At 30.9% G+C, this 18,013-nt stretch overlaps 3 protein-coding genes across 3 annotated transcripts in view; 1 reads left to right on the top strand and 2 right to left on the bottom strand.

The window, feature by feature from the left end:
- hlk (hulk) overlaps positions 1 to 8,466 on the bottom strand; it is a 34,587-nt gene extending 26,121 nt beyond the window's left edge. Inside the window, 1 exon segment of the mRNA XM_018542254.1 lies at positions 8,142 to 8,466. Within this exon segment, the coding sequence (XP_018397756.1) occupies positions 8,142 to 8,373 (232 nt within the window). The 5' untranslated portion in view covers positions 8,374 to 8,466.
- Positions 8,467 to 9,313: 847 nt separating this feature from the next.
- Positions 9,314 to 13,367, top strand: cn (Kynurenine 3-monooxygenase cn). The gene is made up of 11 exons (XM_018542232.1): positions 9,314 to 9,361; positions 9,442 to 9,511; positions 9,832 to 10,022; positions 10,115 to 10,163; positions 10,793 to 10,880; positions 10,962 to 11,133; positions 11,614 to 11,865; positions 11,951 to 12,040; positions 12,827 to 12,967; positions 13,060 to 13,221; positions 13,287 to 13,367. Exons 1-11 carry the CDS (start codon positions 9,314 to 9,316, stop codon positions 13,365 to 13,367), a joined length of 1,344 nt encoding a protein of 447 aa, XP_018397734.1.
- A 740-nt stretch (positions 13,368 to 14,107) lies between these two features.
- On the bottom strand, positions 14,108 to 17,549 carry LOC108775804 (diacylglycerol O-acyltransferase 2). The gene is made up of 5 exons (XM_018542253.1): positions 17,323 to 17,549; positions 16,351 to 16,625; positions 15,613 to 15,799; positions 14,858 to 15,057; positions 14,108 to 14,262 (listed from the first exon to the last, which is right to left on the bottom strand). Exons 1-5 carry the CDS (start codon positions 17,547 to 17,549, stop codon positions 14,108 to 14,110), a joined length of 1,044 nt encoding a protein of 347 aa, XP_018397755.1.
- Between the last annotated feature and the right edge of the window lie 464 nt (positions 17,550 to 18,013).

The raw sequence follows: 18,013 nt of genomic DNA, 5'->3' as shown, positions 1-18,013 counted from the left end.
TTCTTTTTCTCCGTTAAAAGAGATACACGTGCGTTTCCAAATTATTTCACTCATCGTCACATCGACAACTACCACGAAGGAGCGAGGACACAGTTGATCAAATTATGTTTATCTATAACGAAAAATGCACATTCGATCGAGACGCGTCCGTTGGTTGGCCTTTCGGATTAGCTTTGATCGATTAGTCAGAGATCCAAAATATATATTTATATTTTCTTATTAATGTTTAGTTCAATTTGCTGCTTAAATACTCGAAATTTGCATTTCTTCGTCTTTTTCGCTAAGAAGTAATTCAAATACAATTATTTTTATCTTTTTGATCAGTATTTGTTTCTTCGTCATCGAAGCAAAACTGAAATGGAAATTCCATATATTTAAGCAGTAGATTGAACATTGTAAATATAGATATATTTAGGATCCCTGGCCGATCAACTGAAACTAATCCGAAAGACGATGCCAACTGACGGACTCATCTTGATCGAATATGCATTCTACGCCAAAGACAAACATAATCAAACGAATAGACTCAACTTCATCAGAAAAACTATAGTACATAATGATTGAACAATTTAATAAAATGACTGATTTTATATTTAAAAAATTACATTATAGTTATGATAAAATTATTTTACATAAAATATTTTCACAGAACATGTCGATAGCAATCAATAACTGGAATTGATTTGTGAAGATTCTACTGTAATATCTTTTGTATATTTTGAATGTCTCTGAAAGGTTCTCCTTTCAGCGGCAATTTCAACTTCTGGCCCGAAAACAAGCAAACGTGTTTGCTCACCCACTGTACTCCTCGGATTTGGCACCTTGCGATTACTTCCTGTTAACGAAATAAACTGTCCCAATCGTTACATTCATTAAAATAATTTTTATTTTTAATAGAATTAGAATGTATTAAACAGATATTACTATAAACTATCCAGGTTCTCTAGACCAATTCTCGTTTGTTACATATACAATATCCTAATGCTGCACTTGCAAAATTTTAACAACCATACATTTTTAAAATAAAATTAGTCTGATTCTTTAATCTGGATTATGTACGCCGCTCCTATATGAGAAAGAGAGAGACAACGAGATCGAACGACGGCCAGTGCCTAGTTTACGAGCCACTAAAAATACAAGAACGAACGGCCTCGCCCATACCATCGCCGTCGTCGACATCGTTTTCTCGTCTTCGTCGCCGTTATCCGCGGATATCTTCGCCAAGGGCGTTTGCGATGTTCTCGTTTACAATTATGTAAAGTAACGATTGAAATACATGAAACTGAATCGCTCCAGTCGGACTAGTCTTGCTTTAGAATACACATTTGGCTCGAGATCGTTGTAATTTTCCGTCTAGCGCGCATAGAGGAAATTTAATTAACGTAAGAAATATTCTTCTTAAAAAAGAGTAGGAGGAAATACGTGGCCTCAAGTCCAGTAAAACTCTATCGGAATAACGGAGCTTGTCTCGACGTGAACTGCGTAAAGTGGAGTAACAATATAAATAAACCAACAGGCGTAAATGTGGAAACAGACTGTCGGTATGGAGCGTAAACATAAGAATATATTACACTAATCATTACTACAGAGTTTGGTTTGTGCTTTATATGCTCGAGCCAATACGCAGAATTAGGTGTATACATACATTTTGAAAATTGTTTCGAGAAAGTAACGCGATATCAGTGGTAAAATTATTAAAAAAGAGAGAGAGAGAGAGAGATTTATCACATATTATTTCCATTACGTTATGTATAATGATTTCATTTAATTAATATTTAAATAAATTGATATATATAGTAATGATTATCCCCCCCAGAGTTGACAGTTCATTCATAAAATGTTATTTATTATTATATATTTGTAATAAGGCTCAATAAATTTTAAAAATAATGAAAAGAAACAGAGCTACTAGCCTAAAAATTTGTTAAAATATAAAATTGTTAGTAAATAAAATCTGTCATTAGGTTAATCTATTATCATTATTAAAGTACAATTAATTGTAATTTTTTTCATTTTTTATATGTTTTTTAATCAATGTCTGTATCCATTACCGAATAAATTTTGCCGATATGACCTTCTCTCAGAAATAGAAAATAAAATGTTTGCGGGAGCACACTTCGCAATCGAACAAGACTAATCGTCGCACGTGCGTAGAACGTTTCCGCTCTATTCGTGAATCGCTCGTTCAAGTTTATGCAACTTATGTAGTCACCTATGTAGTAGCTCAAATTGTTGTTGACGTCTACAACACCTCGAACATCACAATAATGAATGCGATTCTATGACTTTATTTAAAAAGAAAGAGCGACATAAATGTTGTATAAAGTTTCCACGCTTGTAAGATAATTAAAACGATTTAATTTACAGTGCAAACACATGTATTATGATAACGAAAAATTGTATAAAGCTTTCTTGGACTCGTCATAATAAGTTGAATGTCTTCATTCATATTTTTCATTCATGCAATTTGGTGAATATTGCTAGAACATTTTTTATTAAATGAGCATAACTTTCAGATGCCTCACATTTTTGGCAAACATGAATTTGGCAGTTGCTCGAAGTTTACAGAGATTAGTTCATGAATTAAGAAAAGAACTCTTTAATTACTTTATAAATCTATTTCATCAAATAGATTATATCATAAAAGTTGCAAAGTGTATAATTAATTTACCTTTGTTTATAATATGTATAAAAAAATTTGTAACTTTTACTTTTCAAATCATAGCCCTTAAGATAGTTAAAAAGGAAATTCTAACTTATTTGAATACATGTATGAGTATATATATTTGTAGTTTTTAAATTCATTGACACGATAGTTCCCGGAAACGAGGTCACGTGTCCATACAAGATAAGTGTTTCACATCATCGTGACGTAAAGAGGCAGTTCCACATCAAATCAGACAGTAAGTAAGCAATCCTTTTTTAATTTTTTTCATTTGCATCATGGCAACATATTGAAGTATATATTAAAAGATACACGTAAAATTGAAATGTTAATAACTGTTTTTATAATCTAGTGAAGATATCGAATTTCCGATTTAAACGATTTCTATGAAAAAAAAAACATTTCAATTAGTTATTTTTAAGCAAATATTAAATTTTTGAACACCTTATTTAAGAATCTATTTAATTATACGTAAATAGTGAATAATGTGTTTTAAACGAAGTGATCATCAAATTCTTTAGCTTGAGTTGTTTAAAATGTCTAAAATGTTTACATCGCTTTGAAGACATCGTGACATTTTGAAATTCGCACAAACTAAGAAATCTGATATCTTGAAGACCATTATTGTTATAATGGTCTTCGGCATTGAAATCTTATATAAATACGCACATCTCAATATTATTACAGCTTTGCGTAAATACACATATCTCAATGTTACACATAAGTACAAAAAAAAAAAGAAAAACTCGGAGAAAAATATTTGCTTATTTATCGTTCAATTTGAAATCGCCCAAAGGCGGAAAAGCATTCCCCCGCACAGTGGATATGAGTAATTTTAGATTTCTGGCCGAAAAGATGTCTAGGGCTCTCGAGATGCTGATACTGTTTTCGGTGTTATTATTACACGAACGAGGCATCGCGCCGAATTTTACTCTCATCAAGTGACTGCCATAAAATATACAGAAGAAAACTGTTTCACTGAAGTATCTAAAAATTTAGCTAGATACAAATCTGAAAATAATTTTGTTAGATCATAAAATAAATAATGTAGAGAACTTGAACGTTGATGATAATGCTGCAAAAAAATATTGACATTCTAATAACTAATTTGAGCGTCCAGCATAATTATTTTTATGGTCCAAAGAAAGACTGCTTTTAAATTTGAACATCCAACTAAATTTATACATGCTACAAAACTGTTCTTCTCATGTAATATAACTTTTCAATAATTTGAAATTATTTCATTCCTCTTATATTTGTTAATTTTATAGTCAATAATTATTGAAAATCGTAAATAGTATTAGATTTTTTTATGAACAGATCAGTAGTAGTCCTACGTATCTCTTTCATATTTATTAAAAATATTTCATAAATGCGTTAAAATTGCCATATAACGGCAATATGCAATTTTTTTTGCGCGATCAAGACCTGTTTTTTTTTTTATGCGATCATTACTTCTGTTGGTGACAACAAAGGAGTTATCGATTCGAGGTAAAGAGAAGAAGATAAGGACATACGAATCTCGAAACAGTAACCCAGAAGAAAAGAATTCGACACGATCGTACAGCGCGAATGAGCCGCGAGGACGCGGCCGCAGCTGGAAATAGGTTCGACGCGAGAGCTCGTCGTCTGGGTCCTCCGACGCTTCGTCAGTCGATTCTGCCGTACATCTCTCTCGATAATCATTCTCCTTTCTTCCTTCCTTCTTATTCTATGTCAAAACCCCTCAATCAAGACTTTATATTTTCTTTTCTACATAAAATCATCGCTTTGTTAGGTTTTTTAATTTTTATCATCTAAAATTTCTCCTTTCTTTCATAGAAAGGAGTTTCTGAATTCATAGTTTAATGTTTGTGACTCGAACTTGAAAGGTCTTCAGTTTCTTAGCTTAGTCTGACGTAGGACGATAAACTGGAAGAGGGAAACTTTATTCGCGCGAGTACGACAGTCGAATAGACAGAGCCTGGTGGTATCTGGAAATAGGTTAAACACCCGGGATTTAGTTCATCATCTGGGATTCCTCGTGGATCTTCTGGGGTCTCCTGATTGCTCTGATAGGATTCTATACATCATTTCGCGGAACTTCAGGGAAATTGATGTCGACGTGCTGCTGGCGATAGGTCCGTATTACGCGACGTCGCGAGCTGAAGGCAATCTACGAATGCGCAGGGTGGTCGTCGCGGCTGGGACGGTATTATGTTTTCAGCGGGGACGATAGCCGTGAAGAAGAGAGGGGTAAGCGCAAAAATAACTCTAACGTGCGCTAAAAGTGGCGTCCACCGGAGCGCCAGCCTTGCTACAGCGCGTTTAAGAAGCGGGCGGATCTTTCGACGATTGTCCTTCGGTTCGGTCGATCAATCTTGAATTTCAGGATGCATTTTACCCTTTAATATCCCTATTAAATTCAAATTAAAAGGAAAATTGCGCAGAAAAAATCATTAAAAAATACCCAAGTGGAATAAGAAGTCAAAATGACATTAAAATGAACTGATTGAAAAGTGACTCTTAGTAGTCATTTTGATGTTTCTACTTGAGTAAGAACGTCCTTTAACTTTGCACAATAAATGTCTCTACAACGCGCGCGTTAACTTAAAAAGATTAAGTGTAATGCTGTCTTCATTTTGCTGTTTAAGTTACGGTGAATGCAGGATTTCGCGACAATGTATTTTGAGTCGACGCGGTAAAAGTAAACTTCTCGTTCTTACCGCACGTCTGTGGCACGATGCATTTGCGACCGAAAATCTGGGGTCGATTATATCACTCGGTATTACGAAAAGATGATTCAAGAGAAAATCACGGTGAGTATGCAAGTTCTTAGGCGACATGTAGGAGCGTGAACAGGTTGTCAGAAGTTTTATCTCGCGCCGGAAACTTTACTCCCTGTTGCAAAATATGCACTTGCAAACTCATTGTTTCCATAACGTCCTTCATTCATTATCGGTTTTCATTTATCATATCTTCGAAACAACGACGTTTAATTTCTCCGAGATGTGTGTGTAAAAGTTGAATGTATAAATCCGCAACAATCTCGCAAAATTTGTTGTCTTGCTTAAAAATCGTATACGAATGTATCTGATACTTAATTGTACAACGCGTTTGACATATCAAAAAAATATCATCACACTACATTTATTTTAATATGAATTAATACATTTATTTAATATTAAAATTATATTAATTTAACTTAATATTATATACATGCGAATATTAAATGAATTCGACAAATCCTCAGATCATGGCTGAATCGTCGCTCGTGCGCTTCCGCATCTCGCCATGCGTCACGCTAATGAGTCAGTTCTCGCTATATATGTTTCCTGGATTGCTCTAACAAGCAAAGGCTCATAATACGTCGCCCTCCTATCACGAAATCCAGAGATGTATACAAATCTGAATCAATATTTGCATATTTTTAAAACATCCTGAAGATCACCGTGTAAATATATTTTTAAATACCTTAAGACATATCGGGTGTATTGACACCCATGTTTAAGTATTGGATTTCACAGATGTGTAATTCTATATTTATCTTGTAAAAAATGCAGATCGATATTTCTATTTATTGAGTCTCGTCTATATATTGAAAAAAGAGGAAGGATTGTGTTACATCAATTATCTTTGGGGAGCTCCGAAAAGCGTACACAAGGATGCATTTTGGCGGATTGCCACGCGAGATGTGACCTTTGGTATATTCAGCTTATAGTGCAATTCAATATCTCAATACATTTAAAAAAGAAACAAAGTCGTTCAATCAATTCAGATATTCTTCTATGGATGATTGGTAAGAAAGGTCGTCTACAGCCTAAATTAAATGAAGTGTTTCACGCGCGGCATTAGGTTGCTAGATTAGCAAACTCGGGAGGCCACCTCGAGACAGGCTGTCCTACTGAGCGGTCGTAGCACTTGGCAGAAGAAGTAGATTTAGTACCTGTTAATTCTCACGTGAGGGTAATTTGTGGCAGTAAAACTATCGTTCATAAAACGTGTATATCGGTGATATTAAAGTATCATGAAACTATAATTTTACAGAAGACTTAGTCATACAATTATCTCTGAAGAGAGAGAGAGAAAGAGAGAAAGAGATAGAATCTTTAAAAATATTTAGTTAATATATAAGCATAAAACTTTATTTTTTAGAAACATCGTGAATTCTAATGTGTCTCGAACAAAACGTTGCTGCATTTTTCCTAAAAATGTATAATGTATGTATATATATACAATACTTTTTATCAACGATATATTTTATGCGATAACTTTTTAATATTGTTTAAAGATAAAAACGTATAAATGAAAATGATAACTATTTATAAATAAAGTTTCCCGAGATCATTTACAAAAAAATCACTATTTTTTGCTGTATATAGAACAGTTTCAATGGCGAATAGTGTTCCGTAACTTTAACTGTAGCTTTCATCAACACCCACACTCGCGCGTTATATAATAAATATATTAACGAGAATTCGGATAATATTAATACTTTTTTATTATTACGATTAATCAAAACAAATTATTTTAATACGATAAGAAGTAAAAAAAAATCATAAAACCACAAAATAATACAGAAGTGATAAAATAATACAGTTTTACTGTGATTAGAAATTAAAAATATTTGTCACACGAAATATCTGAATCTTTTCTCTTTTTCTTCTTCTTTTGAAAGAAGATAAGAACTAAATCTGTTATATTTAAAGCCAATAATTGCGTAGACACATTCTTTTTATTCTTAGAAAATATTGTAAGAAATTTATATTAACAATTTATATAAATAATTTACGAATATTTCAAGATAACATTTCAAGCTAAGGTTTCTTAGCTTGAAAGTTCCAAGCTAAGATCTCGCTTTGCTAATGCCTTTCATATTTATCATAATCCATTTATCACTGTCGTATGCATTTCATATACATTATTTTATTTTATAAATATTATTTTCTTATATATATGTATTTAAAGCATTATGTTCCGCCAAGCATAGCATTTATGCTTATTAAATATTATTATTTATTCGTCGAAGAATTCTCTTTATTTTTATATATTATGAAATATATACGCACGATTTTTTCGTAATATATATAACTGCGCAAATGAAAAATAAGACATTTAAATGTTTGCGCTATTTTACGAGTGATTTCGTGAAAAATAAAATTTCGAATTAAGTTCTCGAGAATTCATTATCAAGCATGTGCATGGGGACAAAAAAATATCCATGTGTCGACATTACCTTAACATGTTTAGTAGTTGAAATGATCAACATATGACAATTTTTCATATTAGAAATGTAACATTTTTTTAAATTATAAACAAAAATTCTTGTGTAGACATTTAAAATATTTAGTCCGTGTATTATAAATTCGAGAGTTGCGTCGTACCTGTTGTCGCGTGCGGCCCTGCTTTAGATAGATAGAGGACTTGTTTATCATTCGAGATCACACTATAATTTGTGATAAAGTCGAAGGATCGTTACACGAGTGATAGAACTTACACCAATACACGGCAACAAAGTCCTTCTCGTTGAGGAGCCGTTCGAGTTGCTTGGCAGTGACTTCCTCGATCACCGGCTCGGCCTCCTTCTGTCTGCCGGCCGAGCCGCGGGACGAGGCCGACTCCTCGGCTTTTGTCCTTGCGGCGGCGTCAACGTGACCAAGGAGGACCGAAATCAACGCTAGTACGCTCAGAAGGATGATTGTCCTCGGGTAGTACATCGTCGTCGGCATCGTAGGGCCGCGGGTCGTAGTACTCCGCCTTCTTCTTCGCCAGCACCACCACCATCGGCCGAACCGTACCGCCGAACCGTCGTTCGCTGTCGACATCGCCGCACTGACTGCCGCACATCGGCTATTTTTGAATTTTCGGACAGCCACACAGGGGAACGGTGTTAGGAACGACGGAGACGAAGCCGAAGACGATGACGGTGACGGCGACGACGATGGTTAAGGTGACGTCGCCGTGTTGTATTTACCTATCCACATTCTCTGTTGCAGTACTTTATAATAGAGTAAATTTTTTATTTAAGAGAAACAAAGCTCTTTTAGCTACTTTGGTTGCAGTATAAAAGGATAATAGCCTTAATAGTAATAGCTATTATAGTATACTTTATCCTAGAGATCTTCCTAGGAATGTTCTCAAGATCTTTGTTATATGGGGGATCCTTCGATCTTATTACACTAATATTAAATACTGTTAAAGTAGTACACTCGCGAATTAAAAACAGTTAAAATTTTTTGTAATTGAAACGATACGTTGTTCTATACATTGACACGCTGTAATTACAATGAGATTGACAATTTCAATACTGACATGAGATATAAATAATTAAAAACTACACTTTTTTTTATGCAGTTCTTGAAAATATCGCGTTTATTTTTGTAGGATCTAAACTAGTAGTGATTAGTGATATCCTGATATATTAATAAAAAAACAAGCGATTATACAAAATATACACTATTGCACTAATAGCATATGTTTTTCATGTTTAATTAAATATGGTACATTATACGCCTCAATCTTTTATACAATTTAAAAATTTCTATTAACTTAACCAAATTATCCCTCTTTACTCTATAAGATATCGATGTTTGAATATATATATATAGGTACGCGAGGACAGTTTGCTAGTACAGTTGATCAGTAACCTCGGTATACAACAGAACAGCTATGACAGATTCAGAAGGAAAGTGTATTGCTATCATCGGAGGTGGTTTGGTGCGTGAAATATTTTTATTTTTCGATTTTGGTGTAAAAGGACGGTGAATAAGAAAAATAAGCTATTGCTCTCATTGCAGGTTGGAGCATTAGCCGCGTGTTTTTTCGCTAAAAGAGGTCATCAAGTAGTAATTTATGAATATCGATCGGGTAAAAAACGTTAAAAAATTATATCAAATTTTAGCACTTTAGATTTGCCTATCTCGTAACTTATTACACTTATAAATTTCTATTCTATATTCTTTACAACAGAACACATTAGTATATAGATGTATAACCAGTTGTTCGTGCTTAATATTTTCTTATATGTAGTATAATTTTAGGAAAAAGTTGATAAATGGATGATTATTTCCTAAAGCATTTAAAAATAATATCTCGAAATTTATTAATTTTGAGATATTATATTTTTTAAATGCTTCAGGAAATAATATCTCAGATAAATAATCGATTTTAAGTCTTTATATTTTTAGATATACGAACGGAAAAGTCGCATGGTCAAAGTATCAACCTGGCGCTGTCATTCCGTGGCAGAGAAGCTTTAAAGGCAATCGGTCTCGAAAATATTTTGGTAAAATGTCATGGTACTTGTATGCGCGGAAGAATGCTCCACGATAAAGACGGCAATTTGAAAGAAGTTCTTTATGACAGCGTCAAAGGAAATGTATGTCTTTATTATTTCTAATTATCTTCTGTTCATACAAATAAGTTTGCTTATTTTTTAAATGTTTATATGAGTTATTTTTTATTTTACAGTGTATTTACTCCGTTAATAGGCGATATCTCAATGTGGTTTTATTGAATGGTATGTTCCCTTTTTTGTATTGTTTGACATAAATTCGTTGTTAACAATGTTTAACATGTAAGTTTATTATTGTCAATATTTATTTCAAGAGGGAGGGTTGACTTTTTCTGACAAAATAAGAATAAAAGTAGAAACATAAAACAGAATATGTGTGTGTGTAAATTAAAATAAATTCTATTTGTGAATTAATGATACCTTTACTCTATTCTAAACTTATTTAAAAAATTAATTTCCATTGCACATTTTTTATTTATATTATCTGTATTTTATGTTGAATTATTATTTAAAGTAATAATCTTTCCTTATATTCAATCAATACTTGTACAAAAAAACAACTTATTGTCATAATTTATTTAAAATAAATATCATATTAATCATATTGCAAGTAAGTCAAGGAAATACGAGATTGAATGCGGAATGTAGTTAAAAAAAGCTCTTCTACTCCTACGTGATATTCGATGACGTTGTCGTGTGCGAAGCCGTAAAAATTCGCGCGTATTATCTTACTCGCAACACCTGCTTTTTATTAAAGTAAATTTAAGTCGCGATATCAGGTAACTAATCTAACAGAAAATCTAATTTAAGATCTATATAAATTTCGTTTTGTTGTGATTATATTTTATTAACAGCCGCCGAAAAATATCCGCAAGTACAATTCAATTTCAACAGAAAGCTTGTAGAAGCTGATTTAGAGAAAGGAAAGATGAAGTTCTTAAAGTGAGTGAATGAACAATACTGTTATCGGAAATTAGTATTATATTTTGTTCTATTTAATTAGTTTCTTTCTCTCTTTTTTAGTATTAATACGGGGGCAACGGAAGCCGTGGAAGCTGATTTGATAATTGGCGCCGATGGCGCGCATTCGACGGTACGAAAAATTATGGCTAGGAGACCGCTCTTTAATTGCGCTCAAACATATATCGAACATGGATACGTGGAATTATCAGTGCCATGTAAAGAAAACAATAAAGTGAGTATCGTAAAATAAAATAGCTTTGGCCCAAAATTGGGATAACTTTGACCCAAATTTTGATAATGCTCAGATACACGTTCAAAATCGAGAGAGAAAAGACTTAAAAATGTCTTAACATCTTTCACGAGATAGAAAAATTTAATGTAGAAAACGATGTAGGATATCTTATACTTCATACTATACTTCATAAGTATATGAGTTTAGTGCGACTAGCAATGTCATAACTCTTCAGTTAATACTACATGAAACGATAATTTGCGCACAGTATTTTTTAAAAAATTACATCTTGCTGGGATATATATGTTACTCCTTATTTAGTTTTTCAGAAGATCAAAGACGTTTAAGTTTATATCTTATTATTGGACATGCGTGTTGTCATTCATGTAAAGTTGGCCCCCCAATATTAAAAAATCGATTTTTTAAATTCTTATTTACCCTGTCATATGAATATATTTAAACATTTTGTTCTCCTTTAAGTTTGCGATGAACGGTAACAATCTTCATATTTGGCCACGTGGTGAATTTATGATGACCAGCCTTCCGAATGAAGATCACACATTTACCGGCAATTTGTTCGCTCCGTTTCATGTCTTCGAAAAATTGAAGACGCGCGACTCATTGTTAAGCTTTTACATTGAACATTTTCCGGATCTTCTACGATTGATCGGTGAGGAGAAATTAGTGGAGCAGTTTTTTAAAAAAAAACCGCAAACTTTAATATCAATTAAGGTTAATTTTAAATTTATTATATTCTGCTATCATCCAATTCATTAAATTCTAGTATAAATATGATCTAACTTCTTACATCTTACAGTGTAAACCTTATCATGTTGGGAAAACCGCTATCATAGTTGGAGACGCTGCTCATGCCATGGTGCCTTTCTACGCTCAAGGAATGAATACTGTAAATTATTTTATTGAATCGGTTTGTCTCTCGATTTGAGAGAACTAAATTACTTCGCAACATTTACAGAGAAAAAAAATAAAATGCAACTGTTGCTCTATTATATATATATATATATATATATATATATATATATGGGAGATGTCCTAAATCGGACCGGAAAATGCATTTTTATATTTTCCATTCTAGTTCGACATAGATAAGAGATACATCAAAATGGTCTAAAGCAAAAATGAAGGGGGGCGGGGAATTAAATGATCTTTCAAACGGCACTATTGGTCTTATGATCAGACTTTATTTACGACTTGTAGAGAACAAAAATTGCAAATAGGTTCGATTTAGACCACTTTCCCCTATCTATACTCTTTTACTTTAAAAGTGATACGATAATTTAAAAACTATTTTTTTAAATAATAAGTTTACTAACTATAATTAAAGAAAGTATGCAAGTGAAATATATTTTTAACGTAATTAAATTTTTTTTGTTTTATAATCGTTAAAAAGGTTACCTTTTTTTAAATTTTAATGGTTTTTTAAACTACTTTTTTAAAATTGTTACGATTTTTTAAAATTCTTTTTGAGTGTGATGATAACGATTTTTTATGAAGTTTAGTTAGTTTATTTTTAATGATTGACATAAAATAATTTTTATTTAATTAAATATTATTCATGAGTTAATCAATCGAAAATAATGTTTTTTTAAGTGATATTACTTTTGAAGAAAGCGATATGTTACCATAATTAATATAATTTGCTTTCATAATAATTTCTATTTTATTTCGTTAGGGCTTTGAAGATATTTTAGTGCTTGATGAATTAATGGAACGTTACGATTCAAACTTTGCAAAAATTCTGCCGAAATTTTCGGAATTACGATGCGATAATGGGCACGCGATATGTGATCTGGCAATGTATAATTATATAGAGGTATACATATTAATCAAATTTATCTATTATTATTTTCAGATACTCGTGTACTTTGGTCGACTCAAAATTAATTTTTAAATTGTATCTTTCAGATGAGAGATTTAGTGACGAAGAAATCTTTTCTTTTTCGAAAGTTTGTAGACAAAATTTTATTTAGCCTTGTTCCCAATTTCTGGATACCGCTTTATTTCGCCGTGCAGTTTACTCGCATGAGTTTTCGTGAATGCATAGCGCATAAAGAGTGGCAGGATAAGGTATGGATAAGATAACGCAAGCGATAAAATGCATGCAGCTACAAAAATGATCTCTTATATTACAGGTATTGAGAATGAGTCTTTTTTATCTCGCATTTCTAATTTTTGCTGTCTTAGCTGTTTCTTTTTTGCGAAATGCAATGTGAATTCGATCGTTGCCAAGTATTATTAATTAATTGTAATTTAATGATACGGATAACATAATTAATAACTAATTTTTATAAGAAGTATTTTTACGTATTTAACTTCTCATATAAATTTTTATAATTTTATATACAATAATGGCACTTACTCTAATGACTAAAAATTACTCAATTTATATATAATTTAAATTTAATTTAAATTATACATAAATTATATAACAATTCTAATAATTCTATTAATTATTAACGTGTTATATATTTTATCAAATGGAACACACAAAATACATATTATTTATCATTTATATATAATAAACTTATCGCATATTTGAGCATAAGTGGTACAACTTCATTTTTAAATACACACAAAAATTTGACTTTGAGATCTTATTTAAAAAATGACATTAATTTTAATAATGACTTAATATGTTTCTGACAAACAAGGATACATATTTTACATGTATGTAATATAGAAATCGGCATATAATTAAATTCTGTTAATGTATTTTTTGCGTCTTTTTAAGTTCTGACTTTGCTTTCAATCTAAGTATTAAAAATGTGTGCGTTTGTAAGTAAATTAATATCAAATTAATAATATTTAACATTGTACTGATTGTACAATTAACATCTCTTAATTAGAATCCTCTTTCTACGTCTTTAAAATAGATAACGATCTTTTTAATGGATGTTTGAAACCAGCACAACTTCACATTTTATATTATATAAAACTTGCAATCGAATAAATATCATAGTTCGAGAGTAATATTCTCCGCATTTTTTATATAATTATATTTTTGCGTTTCAAAGAGTTCAACTAAACTTTTCATAAATTTTTCGTGATATTCGTTGATTTGTTCAATTGTAGGTTCAGCTATTTTCGGTAGTTCAATTGGACTTCCAACTATAATAAAGAAAAATATTTAAATATATTTGAATATAGAATTAAAAACATTAGATAATTAGCAATTTAACGTGCACATTAATATTATATATAATTAATATTATATTACATATACACTACTCAACAAAATGGGAACACTTTTAAACACGCTAAAAATTGAGTAATATTCGGAATACCGTAACTCGTTGAAAAATCATCGCAGACAAAAAATTAAAAAAGCATTTTAAAGGATGAAATCTCTACTTTCGAAATCTATAATTGAAATTTCAATATGACTAATACTTTACGGTGTTCTACGGACACAAATGGATATCCGTCAAATCTAAAAATTTTTCACAAAATTTACAAAGGTCTATGGCGTGAAGTAAAAATGACCCGAAAATGCGATTCGCAAAAATCAAAAGGGTAAATCTTTACCTTTAATTTGTTTTTTTATTGAACGTTGTACGATTTCTTTTCGCCGAGTTATTGAACGTTGAAGCAAAAGTAATCACTAGATTTTATTGAGTAGTGTATAATAATTTGCGTTGCACCAATGAATAAAATCGAATATATATATATATATACATATATACATATATAAAGAGAACTTTACCCACTACGGTGACAGGTAATCGCTTCGGAATAAGACCAAATGAATACTGAAAGAATCCTCTGCCCGAAAAAACAACGGGTGCTAATCCAATGAGATTGCGAATATAGTTTTGTATGCGTCTGAAAGTCGATCCTTCTGGGCTGTATATTTGATTGTATAAATCTGTTTCGCCAAAAGAGAAGACAGGAACCAACGCCGTACTGAATCATAGAGTTATATTAGATTTTGAATTGTGTATTGAATATGATTGCTGTACATAATTATATCATACGTAATTATCGGTTATTTCTTTTTTTGTGTTTTATATTATCCTATATTTTTATTGATGATTTACATTTTATAAGATAACTATCTATACAGGGTGGTCCACTTAAATCGAACTGTATATTACGTAAAGATTTACGCACAGAATGCAAAACAATTTTTTTTGAGATATAATTTTGCTTAAGGCAAAAAAAAACTATACTATCAGCAGATTGCAAAACAATTTTTTAGAAATGTGATTTGAGATAAACGCTGTCATAGAAATATTACTTATGTCATAGTTAAAAATATAGCTCCATTATCTCAAAACAGTTCTTACTATATTTCGTCGTATCGTAAAGCTCAATGCGAACTTTTGAGCGATGCGCACTTTTAGGCGGTCTTACCATAATGTTTATTTTTTATTTACTTATAATAACTTAAAAATTACATTTTTTAGTCATTTTGTAAGTAAAGAAACGATATTAATATCTAAAAAGTATATAACTCACCCGTACTTTAGAGCTAGTTTTACAAATCCTTTTCTTCTTTTTATAATGATACGATATGTACCCGGCTTTGATTCCATCGATTCAGAAGCACCACCGACAACAAGAACTGTAATTCTTCCGGTATATGGATTTTTTGGTGGTGTTGATAATAAATACTTGATACTTTTCAAGCTAGAAGCACAAGTACCTATAAGTATTCGATAATTTAACGTTATAACTAACAATTACAGAAAATATAACATTCTAAGTGGTATTCATTGATTTAAAAAAAAAATTCTTTTTTAAATCAATTATCAAAAATCATACATATATACTATATATATGTATATATATGCAAACCAGTATAAAAACAATACTTTTTTATATGAAAAAATTATTTGAAGCAATTTTCTCTGTAAACAAGAAAATATGTAATGTTACAATGGCTACATTCAGTAGAAAAGTAGCTTCGTAATTGTTGTAAAATTTTTTAATATAATTGGATTTTTATTTAGTGAGAAACTAACAAAGTAAGGGCAAGACCAATCATATTAAAGAATTTAACAAAGTTACAAAATTTGATTATCTACTGAGTGCAATTAATAAATCTATGCATATATATAATTTTTATCTACTTCCTATAATTATAATATATTTACATTTAAATATCAAAAGAGTATTTATTGTACATTGCAAAATTTATTCGCAATTAAGCGAGAAAAATTTAATGAATGACGAGAAATATAATTAAATTTTTACCTAAAGAATAAGGATATTCTCTGAATATAGGTGTTTTGAAGTGTTGATCGAGAGTAATTGGACGGATTTCTAGTCCAGGAAATAGCTTCTTACAGTTCAATATGTCTGTTCCAAATGAACCAAATATTCCAATCGATAAAATGCCATGCGGTACACCAATAAAAAGATACGATTTTTTGGGATCTAGATCTACTGTTTTCACTAATTTTAACGGAAAATAATTGCAAAAATAACGCCAAAACGCATTATTTCTTGCCATTCTTGTCCACATTTCACTGAAAAATGTAAGATATAGTCATTTTTTAAACATTAATAATTTATGTTTTTAAAAAGTTTAATTATTGTGGCTAAAATGACTTTTTCTTATTTAAATTCAATGAATATTCAAAGATTTTTTTACTCATTGGGTGCGTTTAATAGAACGCAACAGTTTTGTAACCATTTTATAATTGCCTGCTGAACAGTCTTAAATGCATTTAATGTTTCAACACGTTTATTCAATGATTGTCATAATTTCCAGCAAATTAAAAGTACGCTAACATTAAGTCTCAAGCAAATCGTATTGATCAAAATGGCTGTTTTCAATGTATCGTTTTTTTAAACAACGTAATATACTTTTGAAAATATATAGAATATAAAAGGTTACAAAATAGTTTATATAAATATTGATATATACGAAAATAAAAATATATATAATTATAATTCAGATAAATTTGAGGTAGTATTATGGTTGCTATTTTATCTAATTTTTTCTTTAACTTTTAGTAATAAATATGCGTTTTAGCGTTTATATCAAAAGAGCGTTCAGCAGAACACTCAAATGTTGCAACTTATCAGTAAACCGTTGCGCAAGAGTTGCGTTCGGCTGAATACATTTATTTACTTTGTTGGATTAAGTAATTGTCTTTAAGTGTTGTCAAAATTTTTTCTTTTTACCGATTACTAAAAAAAAAAGATTAACAGAATTCTTACCTTCTACCACCACTATGACAAGTGTCCCAATCGTAATACATCCAGAGAAAATATAATAACAGGAAATAACGTAGCGTTTCTGTGTAGAATATAAGATAAACAGTAATTAAATATCCCCAAAAATTACCGAAAGGGGTTACAAAAGTCCATATCGCAGCAGCCAACGTTTGTAATCTTCTTTCCAACGGTATATTTAACGGTGCAAATTTCACGCCCAGAATTTCCATGTTTCTCGCTAAATCTTCGTTCAAAATTCAAATCACCGGAGAAAACCAGTTTTTCGTTTAGTTACGTATATGGGTTGCGTGTATAAGGTCCGGTTTTACTATATATAATCACACAGAAAAAATAAAATTAATCATAAAATTTCTACAAAAAATTAATTGATCTAGACTTTTAACTTTATTTCTCAGTTTAACTTACTTATTATTTTTCCTTAATTTTTAGAATTAGAAAAAATTAAAAAAAATTGAGTTAACCTTACATTGATGGAATCTAAGTTATTTTTTTATAATATACCGATTGTGCATCACTTTAACTGATAGTGGTTTCAATATGAATTGACACTTTATCAAGCGGACGCACAAAGTCTATCTTTGATTTCAACAAGGAACGAATTTATATCTTTATCTATCCTATTTTTAATAACTTTCTTAACATAGAGTCGCAAACTGATTGTTTATTTAATTTT

This window comes from Cyphomyrmex costatus, unplaced genomic scaffold (assembly GCF_001594065.2).
Source record: "Cyphomyrmex costatus isolate MS0001 unplaced genomic scaffold, Ccosl1.0 scaffold32, whole genome shotgun sequence".
NCBI lineage: Eukaryota > Metazoa > Arthropoda > Insecta > Hymenoptera > Formicidae > Cyphomyrmex > Cyphomyrmex costatus.
This window is presented reverse-complemented; position numbering and strand designations above follow the sequence as displayed.